The 22537-nt window shown below is 39.6% G+C and overlaps 1 protein-coding gene across 2 annotated transcripts in view; it reads left to right on the plus strand.

Annotated features, from left to right (window-relative positions):
• Positions 1 to 1736: 1736 nt before the first annotated feature.
• Positions 1737 to 22537, plus strand: part of LOC145664940 (uncharacterized) — a 56928-nt gene continuing 36127 nt past the window's right edge. Inside the window, exons 1-3 of one of the 2 annotated variants that reach the window (XM_081732057.1) lie at positions 1737 to 1809; positions 3538 to 3607; positions 17203 to 17374. In XM_081732057.1, coding sequence (XP_081588183.1) covers positions 1778 to 1809; positions 3538 to 3607; positions 17203 to 17374 — 274 coding nt within the window. In that variant the 5' untranslated portion in view covers positions 1737 to 1777. The remainder of the gene's footprint in view (positions 1810 to 3537; positions 3608 to 17202; positions 17375 to 22537) is intronic. The other variant, XM_081732058.1, reaches the window with a different exon arrangement.

Raw genomic sequence — 22537 nt, forward strand, 5'->3', positions numbered from 1 at the left:
TGTTCAACACAAAGTTCACTTGGCACGAGCTGGGATCAAACCAAGGACCTTATGCACCATAGGTGAACGTTCTATCACTGAACCATCGCGGCCCGTTCGTATCGTGTCTGTCACACACGTATCGTACAAGAGCATCACTGACATAAGCCTTTCACGTTTTGTACTAATATATTAGTAGACAATCTATTAAAATATATGTATTCCTCAAACACTTGGGGGCAATTGCCCCTCCTGCCCTCTCCAAATGATGCCCCTCCATGTTTTATCTCCTGTCGTTAGTCTGTGTTAATAGCGCATTCGTATTGTTGGAATAACGAAATGTTCCAGTTAACTTTTCACAGTCTATCACCTCGAACACACTTTATCAAGTCGTTTTTGTCGAATTACGTTTCGATCTTTGTTCTACATGATTACTTCTAAATAACTATACTATAATATGAGGAATAATCTAAAAGCAATTATCATTATGCTTAGAGGTGACAAATGTGACGAATTTCTTCAAAATTACATGAGAACAGTGCTGCTATTTCAGTGCATCAAAAAGTGTGTTAAGGATCTGTCTACATTATGCAATTCCTGAAAACAATGAAAAAGGAACTTTGAAATTATCATGATAAAACTTTTACTTACATGCATCCGGCAACACTACTATTCATTGAATCAAAACGGGGGCACTTCCAGAATATACCGTAGAACTGACAATTCAGTTCGTGATCAGCATTGTTGCCAATTTAGAATGTTAATTTATGAAAACCACGTTTTCCCTAGTAACCCCTTACAAAGGCCTCATCCGATTAGTTATCGGTTGAAATGAAAAATTCTTTTTTCCATTCCATAGTTTCCAAGCTACTCAAACTATACAAACTGAAAATTAACGACAGAACATCCATACGTATGAGTTATGAGTCAATTTACATGTTTTGAAAAAAAAAAAAAAATATATATATATATATATATATACCTTTGGTTATATCTGGCAACACTGCGTGGTTCCTAGTGTACTTCAATCGATGCTTCCTAGTTTTAAAATATATGCATGAACAAGGCTTCATTTTGGTATAACTATTATTTGTGTACCGCTTCGGGTTCAAAAGTTCTACTATCCCAAACTACGGGTTGCATTGTATATTGGACACCCTGCATTACAGTATTACGGAAGGAGAAATCAGGGGCGTCATTTCAGACTTCACTTGAGAAGGGCAAGAGCACCACCGACATAAGACTTTCACGTTTTGTAGTAGCATAGACAATCGTTTATGTATTCCTCAAAATCTTCGGGGGCAATTGCCCCCACGTGCCCCACTAAATTACGCCCCTGAAAGAAATGCAGGTACCCTCCCGAATATATGAAGTGTTCCCACATTTGCTTTGGCAAGGTTCTATGTGGAGATGTAATATCAAAGCCCTTGCTCATTTTCTTGTGCTGGAAATGAAATACAGCTATATTACTTACTATTTAATTCTGCTGCTTGCACAGATTTGTTCCGTTTAAACATATCTTTGCATGCATAGTACTGACTTTTACCTGTAAACTTTGCAAAATGTGGAATGCTTAAATTTGACCATCACTTCATCATTACCAAACGTTTTTACCAATTTTCAAAATAAAATTATTGTTATTATGTTGCAAAATAATTATTTATATTAAAATTCAATGGCACAGGTGATTAAGATCTAGGTCTGCACATGAAGGTTTAAAAATTTCAATTGTGGTTAAGAAAAAAAGAAAAAGAACTGGAGTTAGTTTTTGCTAGTCCTTCGAACAAAAGAGGTACAAATGAAATCATCAGAGATGTCATCATTAATTCAGTAAGTACCATCTTGAATACTAACTATTTTTTCCACATAAAATAGATTTAAAGAAATATATTTTAATGCGAAAAACATTAACAATATTAGCAAAACAATGTCTGCTCTAGTTAAAAACAGCCGTGCACCTCAAGCTATCGACATTACTACAACATATTTATAGACATGCGACAATTTTGGACATGAGTGTACATGTATACATCAGGGGTGCCCACAAGGGGGGGCTATGACGCAAACTGCGTCATTGAAATATTTGGGGGGGGGTTAAAAATCTATATAAATATGTTTGATGGGGGGGGGTAAAATTAATCGAAAAGAAGATTTTTTCATGGAAGAACACCTACGGATAGACAGTTGGGGGGGTGCGTCATGGACATAAGGGGGGTGGGCACCACTGTATACATACACACCGGCTGTTTAATGTAAACCATCCTATGTTTACAAATAGCTGTAAATTAAGAAAAAAAGTGAGATAGCAAGATGTTCGAAGGCGCATTGAATCGATCCGGTGGAACACCCAAAAGTTTTAAATGGCAAGGTATGTCATCTGATACATCGTTCAAAAGATCAATGAAAAACCAACAGCTTTTGTGGGGGGGGGGATTGTTCATGTGGGGAACCACTGGCGAAATGATCACTATTTAACTACGAACTGTTGTACAGTTGCTGTCAATAGGACACGATTCAGGTGAAAATACCGCAATATGATAGCAGAAAGTGTTACAAAGTACACATGAGGCGTTCTGGATGGTAAGACTGAACTGAACAACTCAAATGTTGAGTTCACTCTTGCTACTCGAATGCCTTATACACATGATGCACTCACGAGGAGAGCAAGGTAGAGGTTTGCACGAGCCAGAATTTTTAGCCCGAGCCCGGTCCCGTCCGTGAATTTACAATGTGAGGCCCGAACCAAGTCCGAAATATATTTTAGCATTTAGGCCCGAGCTCGGCGCATGCTCGTGTGATAATCAAATGAACCTGAAATAAGTCCGAATTGCAGAAACATAATTAACGCAAAATTAATTGTATTTTTATTTACAGCAATTAGAGGTTTAATTTTGCAGTTGTGCTTTAAAAGTTGTCCAGAAATAAAGGTGCAATATTATATATGTATGTATGTATCGTTGTACAGTATATTTACAAAGTTAGGCCTGAAAAGGCCCGAAAAATATGATTGTATATATAAAAATTTATGGCCCGGGCCCTTAGTGTTATATGCTTTGTAGGCTCGGCCCGAGCCCGTGCAAACCTCTAGCGCAAGGTGAACGATTGCCCCAGCCTTTATAAACGGTGCCCACTTTCTCTACAATTGTTCGTTTTTTTCCATAATCTTTTCAACGATGTATGATTCTTTTTAAAGTTTAACGTCCCAGGATTATGAACCAAGGTACGAAAGGGGATGATAAGAAAGATGACAATGATGGAATGATGATAGAGGGAGCAAACAGAAAAAACTGCGAGGAAACCCATTTCGCAGAAACTGGGATCCAAACAAAGAGCCATTTCGCAGAAACTGGAATCCAAACAAAGACTCCATGCGCCAGAAGTGAACACTCCACCATCGAGCCATCACAAACCCATGCATGAAGTTACCAGATAACACACCTGGTCATTTAACATTTTCTCAGGAACTCTGGGGCAAGCAGAATACTCTATAGTATGATACAGGAAATACATAAAATAAATTTACGTATGCTTCGATTAATAATGTGCTTCTCTTTGCAGAAGAACAACGTCCTTCATAGACTTTCACGTGGTTACCAAACTGACGTTTCTATGTAAAGTGCTAGAAGTGGTAAGTGGACATAAGCGCATAGGTAAATACAGACACGCTAGAACTTCCTACTCTACAAGTGGCGAAGTACGCTTTTTCTTGTTTTCAGATGTCTGTAATGAGTGATGTAACAAATCTCTTCGGCGCGCGAGTGCAAGAGGGTATTTGTGGGGCTCCGGTGTAAAAGTATTTGTGAAACTTCCTATCCAGTGGCGTATTTACGATTTTGTTTCGGGAGGGGCTTTGCTAACTTTCGGGGGGGGCTTTGCCTGAAAATGTGAAAATACTGCAAGATATTTCATATACTTGACTATAGTAAGATTTCGGGGGGGGCTTAAGCCCGGAAGCCCCCCCTAAATACGCCACTGTTCCTATCAGTCAGTTATTTTGACAATGTAACAGCTGTATTTTGGTAACTTTCCTATTTTGGACCACATTAATATTCCATATATACAAAACAAAATTGAGCCACCTAATACTTTAGTCCAGCGTTTCCCAACCGGTGTGCCGTGAATGGGCCGCTAGTGTGCCGCGGGAAAATCGAAACAAAATTATTAATTCTATAGCAATCAAATTGTAAAACGTAGGGGAAAATGTATATTTGTATTTCACATTACTATAAACTTCTACTATGAATCTACAATTTTAAGTTTCATACCGTGTTACTCTTGTGTACATTTTAAATGTTGAAAAAAGTATTTGTTATCATTGTTATAACCATTGTTGCTCCTTTATTGTTGCAGACTATTTCGTAACCTGAAATTTTAAAATATCATTCAATACTTTCGACAAAGAAAATATGCATACAAATTACCTACATTTATGATTTAAAAGTAAAAGAGATTTGTTTGTCCTTCGTTATTTAGTGATCTATCTTCTTAGTGAAAGGTTGGATACAGTTTTAGAAAAAGGAAGCTTAGTTTTGCAAACCTGAGTCCAATATTTCATTGAATTGTTTTCTATTTTCAAATTAGAATGAAAAGTAAGCGTAATGATTAACCACAGGGGAAAACCAGTGATCGAGCTTTCTTCTCTGTAAGAAAGATCATTAATCACAGAAAAAAATACCACGGTGTTTTATATTTACAAATAATAATATCTATGAGTGTGCCGCGAGAATTCAAGTTACACCCGTAGTGTGCCGCAAGTTGAAAACAGTAGCGTCATTTCAGATTTGGCTTTGAGGGGGGGGGGGCAAGACCCCTTGATATAAGTAAAATTTCGCGTTTTTCACCGACTTACTACTACTATATTGATAAAATCTATATACATCTCAAACTCAGGGGGGCAAATGTCCCTCCCTGCCCCTCCTAAATGACGCCCCTGGTTGAAAAAGGTTGGGAAACGCTGCTTTAGCCAATTAGAAGTGACTAGCCAACAGATACAGATAACCCAAGGTTTCCAAAATCATTTTTGAAATGGTAGTGTTGTATATCGTAAATTAAATTAAAACGCGCTCGTTACTGTAGGCAGTCAGCAATGTCCATAGTGTGGCCAGATGTCCTGCTTTTGGAAGTCCTGTCCCGTGTCCGGCTTACTAGTTGAGCCAGACGCCCATTTGTGCTGCTTTTCAGTTCTTCCCTTATAAATGTTTAACTTTACATAATTTATTGCGTTTTCCTAAGTCGTGCCCTCAAATTATTTTATCGTGTCATCGAAACTCTCGAAAGTAATAGTTGTACTGTTACAACACTTTATTCAATGTTGAAAGATCTAGATAAAAAGCTTACAGAAGAATAACAGAAAAATTATTTGGATATGTTGTTAATTCTAAGTTGAAACAATTAGTTCCTTGTAATAGAACAAAGTGCGGATTTTTTATTATTATTATTATTTTTATAAACAGGCTCGTCAATACATTCGCGGGTGGTATGATTTCAGTGAAACAAATTTACATACGAGACTCTCGTTGCTTTTGCTTGGAAATCTCGACTGTTCTTTTGAAGATTGTGTTAGTGCTGTTGAGGCCTATAATATTAAATCCATTGGCATAGATGAACTTTACGAAGAATTCAAGGTATTTCAAGAAGTAGCATCCTCAGATAGCTCAAGAACTGTACAACTGTTAAAGAAAGGAATTTGAAACTTTTCGAACGTGCGAAAACACCAAGCGAAAATTTTTTTGAGAATATGAAGAAAGTCGGTTTACATATTCTTTCCTTTCAAAGTACAATGTTTACTGCGAACAGGTATGTTTATTAATGAATGCTGCTTGGACAAAAGAACGCAACCGACTTAATATCTCCACAGTTAGTTCGAACTTCAAGTTTGCTTTAACTCTGAAGGGGAAAGAAAAAACGATAATGGAACCTGCAGTAAAGTAAAAGAATTCTTGCACAATAAGCGTCTATTGAAAACCACTTGAGGAGGAGAGAAATATCAATGAGGCAAGAATTGCTTTCCTAGCTTGCTTGAGGCAAAGAATCTTAAACGCAATTACTGAATTGAATTGTCATATGTGGGGACAAGGTTTACAAATTCCTAAAGTCCGGCTTTTTAGCCATTGCGTTCTGGCCATCGTAAATATCCAGGATCCTTTCAGAATTGACATAAAGAAAAAAATTTAAGAATATCTCCAATATTTCGTATCGTATCATAGAAATTTCGTTGTTGCATGACACCTGGAACAATCACAATGATTACTGACTCTACGGAAGATACCTCTATGTTCTTCAAACAGGTTACTGGAGTTCTTAATAGGGAAAAGTGAAAATATTTAATTATATAGGTAAAAGCAATGAAAGGAAAATTTGACTTGTAGTTTGTATAGTAAAAAGGAAATAAAGAAAATAAACATTAATATTGTTGAGAAATTAATGTCATGACTTGCGTGGGTGTGAACGAAAGTAATCAAAATTTAAAAAAAAAAAAAAAAAAGAAAGAAAAGAAAAAGTTAAAAAGTTCCTTTTCAATGGAATGTACAAAACCTTCGAACGCGTTTTGAACATTGTCTTGGTTGCTGAAGCCTATCCCTATGCGAAAAGTTAAAACCAGTAACAGAGAGGTCTGGTCAGCATAATAGGCCTACAGAAAGTGCTGTATATCGTATCGCAATGATTATAACTTCTACAGCGACATCTATCTAATTTTCACGTCGTGTAATAAACGGTAATTATGTTAATCTTTCCTGTTGACCAATGTTGGACATGTACCGGTAAGTCTCAACAATACTACTCGGTTGTGGTGAATTCATCTGGATTGAGTATGTAGTGAATTCCTCCAGATAAGGACCACCTCAAAGTCATTATAAACTTCTTTGTATACAATATCGGTTTTAAAATCGTATTAGGAACGCAAAAGCATTTCAAACATTGAGAGAATACATCAATTGTCACCCAAGCTTCACCTGTTGTTGTACGGTACAATGTGCTCAATTCATGCAGAATCCATTTGGTTCTCGAGTTTCCACATCAATATCGCGGAACCAACATTATACTATACCCTACATATTCTTACAAGGGGAGTCAGAAAGTAAGGTTACAAACCCTGCAGTGAAATGTTGTATATATTATTTCACACAACCAATAGGCCCTACAGCCAACAGATAGTACAGGTTGTTTTCGACAGTCTCCACTAGGGATGACCCTTTTCGAAAAATCTGCTTTTCGAATTTCTGAAATTTCATTTTTTGATTTTTCGGTTTTTTTTTCGAAAAAATTTCCTTTTTCGATGATTTTTCGCTTTGCGACGATTTTTCCTTTTGTGATAATTTTTCGTTTGTCGAAAAGCTTTCGGAATTGGTGGAACGATAATGTGGAAGGAAACTGGAGTACCCCGAGAAAACACACGGACACGATGTTGTCTTCCATGAACTTACTCGGCCGGGGATCCCACGCACGACAGGTAAGCGTTCTATCACTGAGCCACTGTGCCCCCTTGGGTTTGGATTTAATGAAACGATATTGTACAGTATAATGCCTACTCTTGCCGAAACTCATCCAATCACGACCAAAATTAGTACGGTTATGGACCGCAATGTATTTAGTACGCACGTTTAATATTAGGCTATGGTGTGTACGATTTCGGCTCCATAGTCATTGCTAATCAAATATGAGTTTTAACTTAGTGATATCAAGAAATTTCACTAAGACTCATTTGATTAAACTCAAATGATCTTGACGAAACTCGGTATGATCGTAAATATTGAAGAGCTTGATGTGCATGGAAGCTCAGTGTAAAATATTATGGTGTACAGACTTTTCGTTCCCAAGTTATTAGCCACCAATGTTAGGCTTGGAATCAGTGAGATCAAGAAGTTTCATTAAAGCGCAAAAGATGGAACTCATTCAATTTTTACCAAACTTGGCATGGTGGTAGATCATGACGAGCTTAGTAACTATAAAAGTAACCAAGGAAGTTCTGTCGTTTTTCACCCACCACCTTCGAACATCGATATGTCACCTAAGACGTACCTGGAAGATCAAACATAGCCCCCGTCGGCATCGACGACCTTCTGTCAACTTTCCGGAAGGCCATGGAAGGTAGAACTTGGTGGGCTGTGAAGCGAAGAAGGTATCAAGTGCATTTTGCACCTCTACAAGGGATCTGAACTGGCGTCCTCGAAGATGATTCTCCAAGGAATGGAACAAACTATAATCGGACGGTGCAATGTCCGGAGAGTATGGCGGATGCAATAATGTTTCCCATCCAAGGTGTAGAATGGTGACCCGGGTAATCTAGTTACGTGGAGCTTAGTGTTGTTCTGTAACAGAAGGACCCCTTTGCGATTCAGAAGTGCTGGCTGCAGAGTTTTTTTCTTAAACACAGCTCAGCAGCTGACACTACACAGTTGCATTGATACTTTGACCAGCTGGTAGCAGTTGGTCAGAACATGATACCGCGAGCGGTCCACCAAACACACAGGACCTTCTTCTGTGCAGTAGTGGTTTCGGCTGTTTTGGAACCGGTTCATGGGATGCTAACAAATGATGACGGCGCCGTGGAGCTTCGTACAGAATCCACTTCTCATTACATATCAACACCCTGTCCAGAAATGACTCCTTCCTCAGACTAGACAGCAAACAAACACAAGTATCTGCTTGTGTTGCCTTCTGGCCCGGGGTCAAATCATGTGGGACCCATCGACCCAACTTGTAGTGCTTCGCAAGTTGATGGAGCGCTGCTAAATGGATTCTCTACTCATACTGAATTGTAGTCCCAATTCCTCACATGTATGGCCACTGTTCGCCTCATTTGCTGCTTGAAGGTCTTCATTTTGTACATGTGTTGCTCTTACGACACGTGGTGCGTGTCCGAGTGTTTCGTCACCGTCCTTAAACTTGTTAAACCACCACTGCACTGTCCGCATAGTCACGACACCCTCGCCAAAGGCCTGGCATTATCTTCCGCCACGCTGCAGCGGTGTTTGAATCCAGTTTGAACTTGTACAACATACACGCCCTTATGACGCTCTGTGGAGGTTCCATGTTCACTCTGTCCTTACGCACGTTGACGGTGTAACTGAACTACGACAACCAGGTAGTATGTTGGATATACCCACAACTGACCTTCGCCTTATCTCAATTCGCATTCAACTCACGGTGTGCGGGCCAATGGAACACAGAACTCCACAAAAAGAGAGACAACTTTCTTAGTTACCTTTATATATGTAATATTATGATGAGCAAACTTTTGATTCCCGAGTTACTGACCATCAATGTTAGGTTTGACCATTAAATAACGAAAGAATTTCACTCGATATAATGCATATTAATGACAGAAATGATATTTAATCGTGACTTAATTTGTACAGTTATAGACTTTAAAGCGTTTAGTATACATGGTTAATATTATGAATTATGAGCTTTTGGTTCTCAAAATATTGTCCAGAAAATTTGGGTTTAACTTGAACTTAGTATAAATCAAGAGATTTCATTAAAACGCGTTAAACTCATCCGATATTGGCCAAAGTTGATATGGTCATAGACTTTGTCGAGCCTCGTACGCATGCGAGCTTAGCACGAAATAAGGTGATGTGAAGACCTTTGGTTCTCGGTTCTCGAGGGATATAAATTAAAAATAACAATTAGCAAAGGTAAAGAGTGTAAAATTTACATTTTACAGAATATTAAAATATAATTATTTACTAATAGTGATTATTGATGCGTTATCGACAATATATTTTATAATGTTAAAAAGAAAGACTAACAAGTTATCAAGGAGAAGGTTCCTGTATAAACTGATCGTGACAGTATCAAGCAACTCTGTAATAAATTGATTTTAACAAAATATGAAACATGAAGTAATTATATGTTCTAATGCTGATTCTAAAGACTCCTCGCTAACAAGTAAAGGGTACAAATGGATGAATCGAGTTACGGGATGAGACTTGCGCCTGATAGGAGGATGTGAAAATATGTATATGTGCAAAGTTATTGCGGCTGAGGGCCATAAGAAACGGAGGGGGAGGGGTCAAAGTTAGTGGAAAAAGAGCATATTTTATATACATATAGATCCCCCATTCATTTCTCTTATTTTCTATAACTAACTAACTAACTCAGTATTAAAAACAATTTGGTTGCTTTAAAAAATAGGTAATTTAGTACTAACAAAATACTATTGAATGGTTTATTTGTTCTAAAGATGTTTTATATACGGTAGGACAGAGAAATAAAGTATCTGACTATAATAATCTCACTAAACAGGTGGGTCTTCGTTTTCGTATTAGTTTTTACTGCTACTAATTTCAGTAGAATAATATTACTAAGATGAAATATTTTTTTTTATTTGGTTGTTGTTGAAGTTCAGCATCCCTTTTCAGTATCGAGCGAGACTATACAAGACGTGGACCTATATTTTAAAGTGAAATTCGAATCACCGTAAAGCGTTCAATGCTTTCCCCACTCGGTACCCTGTGCAACCAAGGAATACGCGCTAGCCACTAGACCAGTAGAGAGGGCTTGAAATCTTTTCTTGTGATTATGAAATTATACACTTAAATATTTACTACAATCTCCAGGTACAATATTGATTATCATAGAACGAGAAAGGTATTAGGAAGCGACAAACGCTTTTTATTTTTTTATTTTAATTTTTTTTGTCACTTTCGGTTGCATTAAACTTAGAGACTGAAACTATCATTGTGGCACAGAATCAATATCAAAAACTGCTTCCGACTATAGTTTTTTCACTATGAAATAGGAAATGGTATTTTCTCACCATTTCCGGTTTACATAGAGGGATAGAGATGACAATCTTCGAACCCTGGATTCATATTATATTCTAGTATATATATAATTATTTCTTATCATTTTTGTTCTATCGTGATCACTATTGAAATTAGAAGTGGTAGTAAATTTCTACCAGAGGATAAAACTTGGAGATAGTCTATTCCCAAGGTACTGAATTCATGCTTCTCGCTAACTATTGCCATGTTTGCTTTATGGTGACCAATACTGATACTGGGAGTTGTGATACATTTCTTCCACTTCCTGTTTTAGTAGAGAAACAAATGAGTTTTTTTCTATAGCAAAAGAACCACTTCCGGCTTGAATGGAGAGTTAATGAAGGAGATGGAACCTATTTTGCGGGCTCTGAATCTGTTACTGTTACTGTTTTTGCTCTAATACCTGTTAACAGACGGACGGACGGACAAAGCCGTTCTATAAGACTTCGGACACTTATGCGTAATAAGGGCGAACATTGAATATATTCTTGAGACAATGAATTGGCTCTGGAAAACCAAGTGTGTCTATATATTACCGTTTGTGTTCTGTGGTGACCAACAATGTAACAGAAAGCGATAGATCTCTACCACTTCTGGATTAAATAAAAATCAAATGGATTAGATGAACCTATTCGTGTTGCAAAACTATGCTTCCCGCTATTTCTTACCGCTCTTGCTCTGACGCCTGTCAACAGACGGACGGAAGAATAGACAGACAGATGAACATATCCGTTCTATAATACCTCCTATACGTATGCATAGCATACTGTAGTTTGGAAGTCCTAACAAATGAAATGAATTCAGTTTGTTTTACGAAAATTATCCGTTTTCCGTTTCTCGGCAGTTTTCGTTTTCCGTTTTTCGAAAAATTCATTTTTCGAACAAATGTGGCAATCCCTAGTCTCCATCGCGTCATGGAAGAGTTTGAAGATTCCCTCCTGGTAAAAATCCTGTCCTTGCGTGTTCAACCATGTTGTCACGAAGTGTTTCACCTCCTCGTCTGAAGAGAAGCGACGGCGTCCTAGTCTCTATATCGGTTGAGGTACCTGTCGTATCGTAGGATGAGTTTGAAGATTCCCTCCTGGTAAAAATCCTGTCCTTGCGTGTTCAACCATGTTGTCACGAAGTGTTTCATCTCCTCGTCTGAAGAGAAGCGACGGCGTCCTAGTCTCTATATCGGTTGAGGCACCTGTCATGTCGTAGGATGAGTTTGAAGATTCCCTCTTGGTAAAAATCCTGTCCTTGCGTGTTCAACCATGTTGTCACGAAGTGTTTCACCTCCTCGTCTGAAGAGAAGCGACGGCGTCCTAGTCTCTATATCGGTTGAGGTACCTGTCGTATCGTAGGATGAGTTTGAAGATTCCCTCCTGGTAAAAATCCTGTCCTTGCGTGTTCAACCATGTTGTCACGAAGTGTTTCACCTCCTCGTCTGAAGAGAAGCGACGGCGTCCTAGTCTCTATATCGGTTGAGGTACCTGTCGTATCGTAGGATGAGTTTGAAGATTCCCTCCTGGTAAAAATCCTGTCCTTGCGTGTTCAACCATGTTGTCACGAAGTGTTTCACCTCCTCGTCTGAAGAGAAGCGACGGCGTCCTAGTCTCTATATCGGTTGAGGCACCTGTCATGTCGTAGGATGAGTTTGAAGATTCCCTCTTGGTAAAAATCCTGTCCTTGCGTGTTCAACCATGTTGTCACGAAGTGTTTCACCTCCTCGTCTGAAGAGAAGCGACGGCGTCCTAGTCTCTATATCGGTTGAGGCACCTGTCATATCGTAGGATGAGTTTGAAGATTCCCTCTTGGTAAAAATCCTGTCCTTGCGTATTCAGCCACGTTGTCACGAAGTGTTTCACCTCCTCGTCTGAAGAGAAGCGACGGCGTCCTAGTCTCTATATCGGTTGAGGCACCTGTCATATCGTAGGATGAGTTTGAAGATTCCCTCTTGGTAAAAATCCTGTCTTTGCGTGTTCATCCACGTTGTCACGAAGTGTTTCACCTCCTCGTCTGAAGAGAAGCGACGGCCTCCTAGTCTCTATATCGGTTGAGGCACCTGTCATATCGTAGGATGAGTTTGAAGATTCCCTCTTGGTAAAAATCCTGTCCTTGCGTGTTCAACCATGTTGTCACGAAGTGTTTCACCTCCTCGTCTGAAGAGAAGCGACGGCGTCCTAGTCTCTATATCGGTTGAGGCACCTGTCATATCGTAGGATGAGTTTGAAGATTCCCTCTTGGTAAAAATCCTGTCTTTGCGTGTTCATCCACGTTGTCACGAAGTGTTTCACCTCCTCGTCTGAAGAGAAGCGACGGCCTCCTAGTCTCTATATCGGTTGAGGCACCTGTCATATCGTAGGATGAGTTTGAAGATTCCCTCTTGGTAAAAATCCTGTCCTTGCGTATTCAGCCACGTTGTCACGAAGTGTTTCACCTCCTCGTCTGAAGAGAAGCGACGGCGTCCTAGTCTCTATATCGGTTGAGGCACCTGTCATATCGTAGGATGAGTTTGAAGATTCCCTCTTGGTAAAAATCCTGTCCTTGCGTATTCAGCCACGTTGTCACGAAGTGTTTCACCTCCTCGTCTGAAGAGAAGCGACGGCGTCCTAGTCTCTATATCGGTTGAGGCACCTGTCATATCGTAGGATGAGTTTGAAGATTCCCTCTTGGTAAAAATCCTGTCTTTGCGTGTTCATCCACGTTGTCACGAAGTGTTTCACCTCCTCGTCTGAAGAGAAGCGACGGCGTCCTAGTCTCTATATCGGTTGAGGCACCTGTCATATCGTAGGATGAGTTTGAAGATTCCCTCTTGGTAAAAATCCTGTCCTTGCGTGTTCAACCATGTTGTCACGAAGTGTTTCATCTCCTCGTCTGAAGCGAAGCAAAGACTTCCTAGGTGATCCTTCAAGTGCGGGAGCAAGTGGAAGTCACTTCGAGGTCCGGGCTGTAGGGAGAGTGGTTGATGATGACCCAGCGAAACTGCTTCGACAGTGTGGTAGTCTGTTGATGCAGTGCTTGTGTCGACGTTTGTGCTCCTCGTCGGTGACGTTTTCTCTGTCACAAACTTTTGACACCATTCTGCGACATACTGACGAGACATTACAGTCTCTCTGTAAACATCTACCAGCTGCCGGTAAATTTCAGCCACGGTTACATGTTTCGCTCACAGGAATCGAATAACTGAGCGGACTTCTTCGCTAGACCAGTTTTCCAAACGAATTGCCATTGGTATTTAGCTACAACTAGTACCATATGTGTCCGATGGCTGAAATTCTGCACAGTTGCCAACTCTATGTATTAAAATTGCCGCACACTCCTAATTCCTCTAACAGACGAAACTCCACAAATATCCGCCTTGTAACCTAATTTTTGATCCCTCTCGTTATCCAATATCGTAATATATATATATATATGGTGATCAGAAAAATAGAAACACCTGAACGAAATTGCAACTTACCAGATTAATATGGTGTCGGACCACCTTTCGCCTTCAGAACAGCCTTGATGCAACGTAGGATGGAGGCATAGAGGTCGTGAATGGTAGTAAGTGGAATTTCACACCATTTCTCGTGCAGGGCATCGACCAGTTCTGTAAGAGAGGATGGAGGTGGAAATCGTCGCCGGAGTCATGTTTCCAAGACGGACCACAGATGTTCAATTATGTTGAGATCTGGGGATTGGGCGGGCCAGGGGAGGTATTGAACTTCATCCCGATGTTCCTCAAACCATGCTGCAACAACGCCAGCTGCGTGAATGGGTGCATTATCATCCTGGAAGATGGCGTCATTGTCCGGGAACAACATCCGCACCACAGGATGCAAGTGGTCTCCTAAAATTGCGACATAATCGTTGGCAGTGATTCCTCCGCTAAGTGTGACCACAGGTCCCAATTAAAACCATGATATGGCGGCCCACAGCATCACCGAGCCGCCGCCATGTTTCACAGTTGGGCGGAGACACTGCAGATCATAAGCTTCTTTGGGCGTTCTCCACACATAAACACGGCCTGTGGTTGGAAATAGGGTGAAGGACGACTCATCTGACTATATCACACGTTTCCAGTCCTCAACGGTCCAAGTTGCATGGTCGCGGCACCATTTGCGGCGTGCGAAAGCGTTATGGTCCCTGATGAGCGGTTTGGCCCGTGCAACACGACCCCGTAAGTTCATGTCATGTAATTCGTGGCGGACTGTGATTGTCGAAACAGGGTGGGGGAGGTGCTGATTGAGTTCCTTCGTCACTTGCTCCGCAATGGCACGACGGTTCTGCATGACAATGCGCTTTAATACCCGGCGTGACCTGTCACTCATGATTTTCTTCCGCCCACTGTTCCGCTTCCCCGATGTGGTTTTCCCGTGTGTTGTGTAGGCCGTCATCACCTTCGACACTGTCCCACGCGACACATCTAACACATTAGCCACTGCCGTCACACTCACTCCACATTACCGCGCACCAACAATTTTCCCTCTTTGAAAATCTGAGAGGTCTCCCATTTTACACTATCTCCGTCTGCTGCAGCCACTGGACACTGCTGTTCCACTGCGCCTGACGTAGTATGGAGACCGACCTAACACAGCACCACTAGCGGTCCGGCGCTGCGGGCGCCACGACACCACTGCCAACTACAGGTGTTTCCATTTTTCTGATTACCATCCGTGTCTATATATATATATAGTATGATATTGGAAATACAGGGTGGTAGGTAACTCCACCGAAAAACTTTGGGAGGCGATTCCTTATATAAAATGAAAGAAAAAATTTGTAATAAACATTGGCCGAAAAACGTCTCCTTTCAGAGTTATGATCCATTGAAAATTCGAAAAATCACTTTTCAAAACTCCCTAACTTAGAAACTATAGGATCTATCCTAAGCGGTTTAAGGAATTACACAGGAACTAGTACGTGTTCTATCTAAATATGCATGTTTTACCATCCTCCTACCACCCTGTATATTAACTCGTTCACATTTGATTTTTTTGAACTATTTGTGCGGCACTGTGCTAAGTTTGTGATAGCTTAAACTGCTCTCTTGAAAAAAAAAAATGAATTTCGATATTATGTTTCCAGGTCTTAAAATACGCGGCTTTTAAAAGAAATCACGTCAGTAAAAAATAAAATTTTGTTGCTACATTCTAACGGTACAAAAATATGTACGGCACTATTTGTTATATTTTAAAGTTTGTTCCCTTATCTTGTAATAATATATAGATGTATATAGTAAAACTCTGCTAAGCAAATAGAAGGTAGCGTAATTATATATGGGAATCGATTTCCTCCCACAACCAGTTTTATTACAAAACTTCCTGTTACATAAAATACACCGTGTTTCAGAAAGAATGACCTGATTTTGAACGGTAATAATTACGGAACATGGGACGTGCCGGCAAGGAGATGAGTGTTGTTTGAACGGGCGTGGCCTAGAGTTTCAGAAAATCGCCGTTAGATGTCAGTCAATGTGTCTTCTGAGTTTGCATTCAGTCAGAGGGAAGATGGCGTCCACTCAACAGAAAGCGTTTTGTGTGCTGCAGTTTGCAAAGACTGAGTCACTGATTTGATTCAGCATGCTCTTCGTCGGCGTTTTGACATTGATCCGCCTGCACATAGTGTGTTCATCCCCTCCCCCCCTTTACCTCATGACACAGAAGTGAAGAACAGAATAACAGCCGTCATAACTGCTGTAAACGCAGGTACACTGTGTAAAGTTTATGACGAATTTAGCTATCGTCTAGATGTTCGTGCTGTTACAGTGGACACAGAACATTTGTAATGGCATAGCTAAAACTTGAAGATCTTGTGAGTATTTTGCAATTTATCCCATGTTTGTAGTGTGTTTTATTAAGATATAGAGTTTTAAAATTTGGCCATTCTTTTCGAAATACCCTATAGTATGATACAGTTTCACAATATAAGCATAACATCATCTAATGATTTAGAGTAATCGGGTGTCTCAAGCCCCAGGTAACCTAAGGAAGGATCCCCACAGAATGCCAAGCAAACTAAGTGAGATGGATTTTACGATTCTCTATGCTCCATGCAAAGAGTGGTTAGAAAACCACAGAGCTCCATGCAAGCTAGGTGGGTAGGAGGCCTTAGAGCTCCAAGTAAGCTAGAATGTTTGGATTGGGTTAGGAACATCTCAAAGCTGCAGGTGAGCTAAGAGAGCGGAATTTGACAGGCCGAAGAATGATGCCAGATGTGATGGTCCTCTTGATTTTTATAGCTGATCCTGTGTAGAGGTGGCACTAGTGTACCTTCTAAGAGCATGACGTAAGCTGGGTATATCAAGGCATATAAACAGTATATTTTATGACATGATCATATATCAACGTAGAGGTATCCGAAATTCTACATTAAATTTGCAACGACTCAAATAATTACTCCTTGACAAAATTTGAACATTGCACAACATTGCTTGTTAATTGCTAACCTAACTCTTCATTATTCCATTATTTTATCTGGGCAGGGACTGGCTGCAGCCTGTCTAGCAATCATAGCTCAAAACAACAGCATAGCATTTGGATTCTACCCAGCCAGGGTCGCTATGATGTACATTGCTACAGGAGGATCTGTTATCACAGTCGGTGTCATTATCATCAGTCTTCTATTGAAAGAATCTGTACCGGATCTGACGGTAGGTAAGAGCAAATTGGTCTGTTTTATAGGATCTACATATTTAAGATACAATATGTGTTAATAATTTGTGCTAAAATTAGGATACTAAAATTTAATTCATTACATTATTCATCTCGATATATAGATAGTTATCAAAATAATGCAGACGTTCTAACAAAATGTATTCATTACTTCATTAATACCACATCGGATCATTTTTACTCTGGTATGCCTTGATTTGTCGTACAGTACATAGGATGCACCGAAAGTTTGGTGTTATATATCAACTGCGTTATGAGTAAAGGAACGAAAAAATTGAATGACAGGAGAATTATTGAAAATATGTTATTTTCAATCTAAAACGGAGGAGTTTTCTTCAAACCACACGAATCATTTTGTCTCCACACTGGTAAGGTGTTTTGGGTTAAATAAGAAAACAAAGTTGCCAGTTCAACAGGTTGTTTCCTTTAGCATTTTACCATGCCCATATCACATGTATTGTTGGGAAAGGGATTCGAAGTGTTCTACTTCACAAAACAATGTGAATGTTCCCCGTGTCATTTTTATGACCCATTACGTTCCGTTCTAACAGCTACTGAACTGGAAATGTTATTTTTTGCCCTTACATTCCATTTGAACACCTGCTGAACTGGAAATATTACTCTTTTCTTCTTACATTCCGTTCTATAATAACACCTCCTAAACTGGAAACGTAACTTGTTCATTAACAAAGAACGTCTTATCACTCTGCAACAAATGGCCGGTGCGACTGAAAAAAATCCACCATTTTTAGATTGAAAACCGCTTATTTCCAACAACTTTTCTCCCTTCTCAATTTTTCCGTATCTTTACTAATAGTGCAGTTGACCTATGACACCAGACTTTTGATACACCCAGTATAACTCGTGAATCGTTTCAGAAGAACAGTGAGCCATTTTTGATATAGTGCAGTTTCAGTTATGTCATCAACAATGGAGGAAGAAATCTAAGCCGGACTCACTGCTCTATACTCGATAATAAGTGTTCAACAATGCGTATTTAAATCTTGGGTTTTAACGAGCCAGAGAGAGTATTGAAGCTAATCAGGATGTGTATATCAAACTACACTTGAACAAGTCCAGCTGTATGTACTGATGCATTGTCATCTTGTAAATCAGCATCCTTGTTAGAAAACAACCTGTATTATAGGAATGCAACTGACCATCTAAAATCTCCACATAATCACTAGAGTCCTTTCACAACATTGATTCCAGCCCAGGCCGACCCGAGTCACCACCTGTAGGGGACACGGTGGCTCATAGTAGAACGCTTACCTCTGCTGCGTGGGATCTTGGTTCGATCCCCGACCAAGTAAGCTTATGGAGGACAACATCGTGTTCATGCGTTTTCTCGGGTACTCCAGTATCCTCCCACATTCTCATTCCTCTAATCCTTCCATCATTCAGTTGCATTAATCATTCTCCTCTCTAAGTGTAAAGGGCATAATCATGTGACGTCAAACCGAAAGATTTCATTTGCAAGTTAACATGCTTTCGTCAGTATGAAATCGCCAGCGCCGAGTCATTCCGAATCAGACCGATGTGAGCAGAGTTGAATCGTCTTTGGCCAAGATACATTATTATTATTATTATTATTATTATTATTATTATTATTATTATTATTATTATTATTATTATTATTATTATTATTATTATTAATTATTATTATCATTATTAAGTATTCTGCCTTTCGGCAAGTCCTGGGACTTTTTTTTTCCAATTTTAGATTTTGGCCTGCAAATATTTCTTCCACTTTTGTCGATCTTCAGCTTCCTCTTTTAACTCCCAATATTATCTCCGATCTTTCAAATCATCGATCAGCTGTGTTCTTCTTCTTCCTATTCCTCGCTTCCTTTCTATCTTTCCTTCTATGGCGGTGTGAAGAAGACAATTTCTTCGCAAGATGTGTCCAATCCGAAGGATGGTGGCTAGAAGTGTCCTCTTTTCTTCTATCCATTTTAAAACATCTTCGTTTCTTGCTCTCTCTGTCCATTTTATCTTCTCCATCTTCCTCCAACACCACATTTCGAAGCTTTCCAAGATAGATATGAATGCTAATCCTTACCGTAAGTATCGTAGCAATACTCTGTTGAATTTTGCCTCTCGGATGCTTTTCATTCACTACATGGATAATAATAATAATAGGCATTCTGTCATTATTGGCAGGTCACTTGCCGCAACTGAGAAGCTTCCATCCTCCACGGTCTTCTACTAACTTCTTTGTCTCCACGTACGATTTTTCTCCTTTGATTCCGTCCATCAATTGTTAGCCTCCTTTGCCCTTTCTCTCTCTTTCCTGCTACCATCCCATCTAGCATGTTTCTTATTAGCCAATGTCCCAACCAGTTTAATCTTCCTCTTTTTAATAATACCTACAGAACTGTTCTATTCTTCCTCACCATTTCTAACACCCTCTCATACGAAGAAAGGGCACAGCATTTTTGTATAACTAAATAACAAATATATCATGGCATGTCAGTGGTATGATAATGAAGTGAAAGCTTTAATAGGTGTTTGGAGGAGAAAAATCGAAATATGCTGAACAATTGAGTTCGAAATCAGAAAATATTTCGAGTTATTTCAGACAGGTTGCGGGTACAAAACAGCGAGAAGACGCCAACGAAATAAAATAAACAAGTTAAATAAGAAAGGAACGGAGTGAAGGACCTCAATAGCAAATCCGGTAAAAGGAAACATTCCTCCATATTTTAGGCTGAGATGGATTATATTTTCTAGAATTTTTCTTGAAGCTGCAAAGCTAATGCAAAAGGTACTTTGTAAACGCGGCCTGAGTTGTACTGAGTAAATGCAACCCGACCCAAGCCATGACATTCAGTGCAGAAATATGTTAGCAGGAAATTGTCGTAAGAAAGTTACAACAAAATCCATGTAATATCAAGAAATCGTAGCCTAAATCACCACAAAACTGTCAGAACTTTGAGGGGGAAAACTAGGACAATTTTAGATGTCATCCATATATAAACACAGCCTTTAGTTTCAGAAATGACTTCGATCATATTTCTCTCTTCCATTATCGACAGTCCATGTTTTGTTATCCGTACCACAAATGACTTAGACAACATCGATCTCTTCTACCCATCGACATTCAGGGGCGGATCCAGGGGGGGCGATCGCCCCCCAGAAGAGGAAACTTTCTTATTTTATATGTATAAATAAAACCTATCCCAAAGTTTGGAGCCCTTAAAAGCAGCAATATAACCAACCGCCCCCCCCCAGAAGTCGGTCCTGGATCCGCCCCTGTCGTCATTCATGTTTTATTTTATTTTTCATTTTTATTTTTCTAATTTAATTTTGTTTTTTATTTTTATTTATTTATTTATTTATTTATTTTTGTGCTACCGGGTTGGTGATGGTGAAAGTTTTGGAAAAACAATCCAATCGCTGATCTTGAGGTTATGGAGCTCTCGTTTGATTATGATTATAGAAACAGGTCGTTCCAGATGCTGATTCAGTACTGGTGTCAGTTGTACCTCATTACCTCCACGGTTCCTTGTGACAATTCTCTTCAGTGTTCGCCAATCTCTGGTTGCTTTTAATTCTTTCTCTTTTCTGATCATATTTTGCAGCACGTTTTGTACCTGGATACGTCGTCATTACTTTGTACACTGTTTCCATCCATCATTATCCGTTCTTGCCGTCTTGGATACATTTACTCGACCTAACCACACCCCCACGCTAATCTCTTTAAAACTTGAAGAGGTCTCAAATTTTGCGTCAGCCTATGACAGCACTAACACAATACAGTCGCAGTACGCGAATATTCAGTGTTATTATTTCGATAACTATATTTCAATGCAACTTTCTTGGTTTTATTCTTATGGAATTGTAAACGTAAACGTGAGATGTTCTGGCAGAATGCTTACCATTAACAATAGCAAGACGATCTTTTGGTGTTATAGGTTGAATCGCCACACGACGCAAGCATATATGATTATGCTGGTGATTGGAATGAATGGCACACCTGTTTCTATGCATGCCTGTTCTCGTTTCAAAGTCCAGTGGTTATTTTCAGCGAGCATAGCCACTCAATTGCTTAATTGAAAGCATATGAAAAGATCAACGCGATTTGCAAATCTTTCTGGAGCAAGTTCTGTGGCCTAATTTGCAGGATAGGGATCGTATTTTGCTTTCCGCTGATTCCTGGCAGTAAACAAGAACAAGAGCGCCCATGTTGTGGTTTCCAAGGGGGGCAAGTATAAGCAACGTTTCAAATTTTGCTGTAACTAATGCAAAAATTGTATTGGGTTTTCGATATTCCCAAGTACAATTTCCTCTTAGGGGGGAGAGCGCCCCACCTTCCCCCCCCTGATGGGCGCCCTTGAACAAGGATGATGATCTTTACAACTTGGCAGTTCTTGACGGTGTGGAATTTCTATGCCTGCGCTCCAATGTAGTTTCTTGCAGTTAAGATTGCGATGTCGGGCGACAGACTGAAGGTTCGATACAAGATAATCGGTGGTGCTGGTTTTTTTTTTTTTTTTTTTTTTTTTTTTTTTTTTTTTTTTTTTTTTTTAATAGAATACATGCAATTTGAAAATCGGTCAGATACAACTCGGTCAGCCTTCCGTATAACAACTTCATTTCGTGTTCGTGTTTTAGACAATTACCTATTTCCTACTGACAAAGAACGGACATGAACTTGTCATCCGGACATCCGAATCAAACCTAGTCCATTCGATAAACATAACAAAGATATGTTCATGCAAAAAAAAAAAAAAAAAAAAAAAAAAGGGTATAATACCATGGACAACGGAGTAAGTCCATGGGGCCCATTAACCCTGTTAGTATAAAGAAAATAGTTGACTCGCAGTGAAATAGTTATTGTATCAACACTTCTCATTGGAAAGTAATGGTTTATAGTTCATTCTCTTCAGCATGAAACAAGCTTTCTAGAGGTGGTGTATATTGGGGCCCATAGCGTACTTGAACAGAGAAAATTGGGAGAATGTCGGGAAAATTCCCTCTAGAAATCTCTCCCATTAACTTTGGATCCCTCTGCAGTGGCCCGGATAAAAGCACACAATCCAAATGTACCTCGAAAAAATACTATAGGGGATAAAAAATGTGTGTACCAAGTTTTGTATTGATGGACGAAATAGATATGAGGGACAAGCTTATATGCCAATA

The sequence above is a fragment of the Thermobia domestica genome, chromosome 11, assembly GCF_964235325.1.
Source record: "Thermobia domestica chromosome 11, izTheDome1.hap1.1, whole genome shotgun sequence".
Classification (NCBI taxonomy): domain Eukaryota; kingdom Metazoa; phylum Arthropoda; class Insecta; order Zygentoma; family Lepismatidae; genus Thermobia; species Thermobia domestica.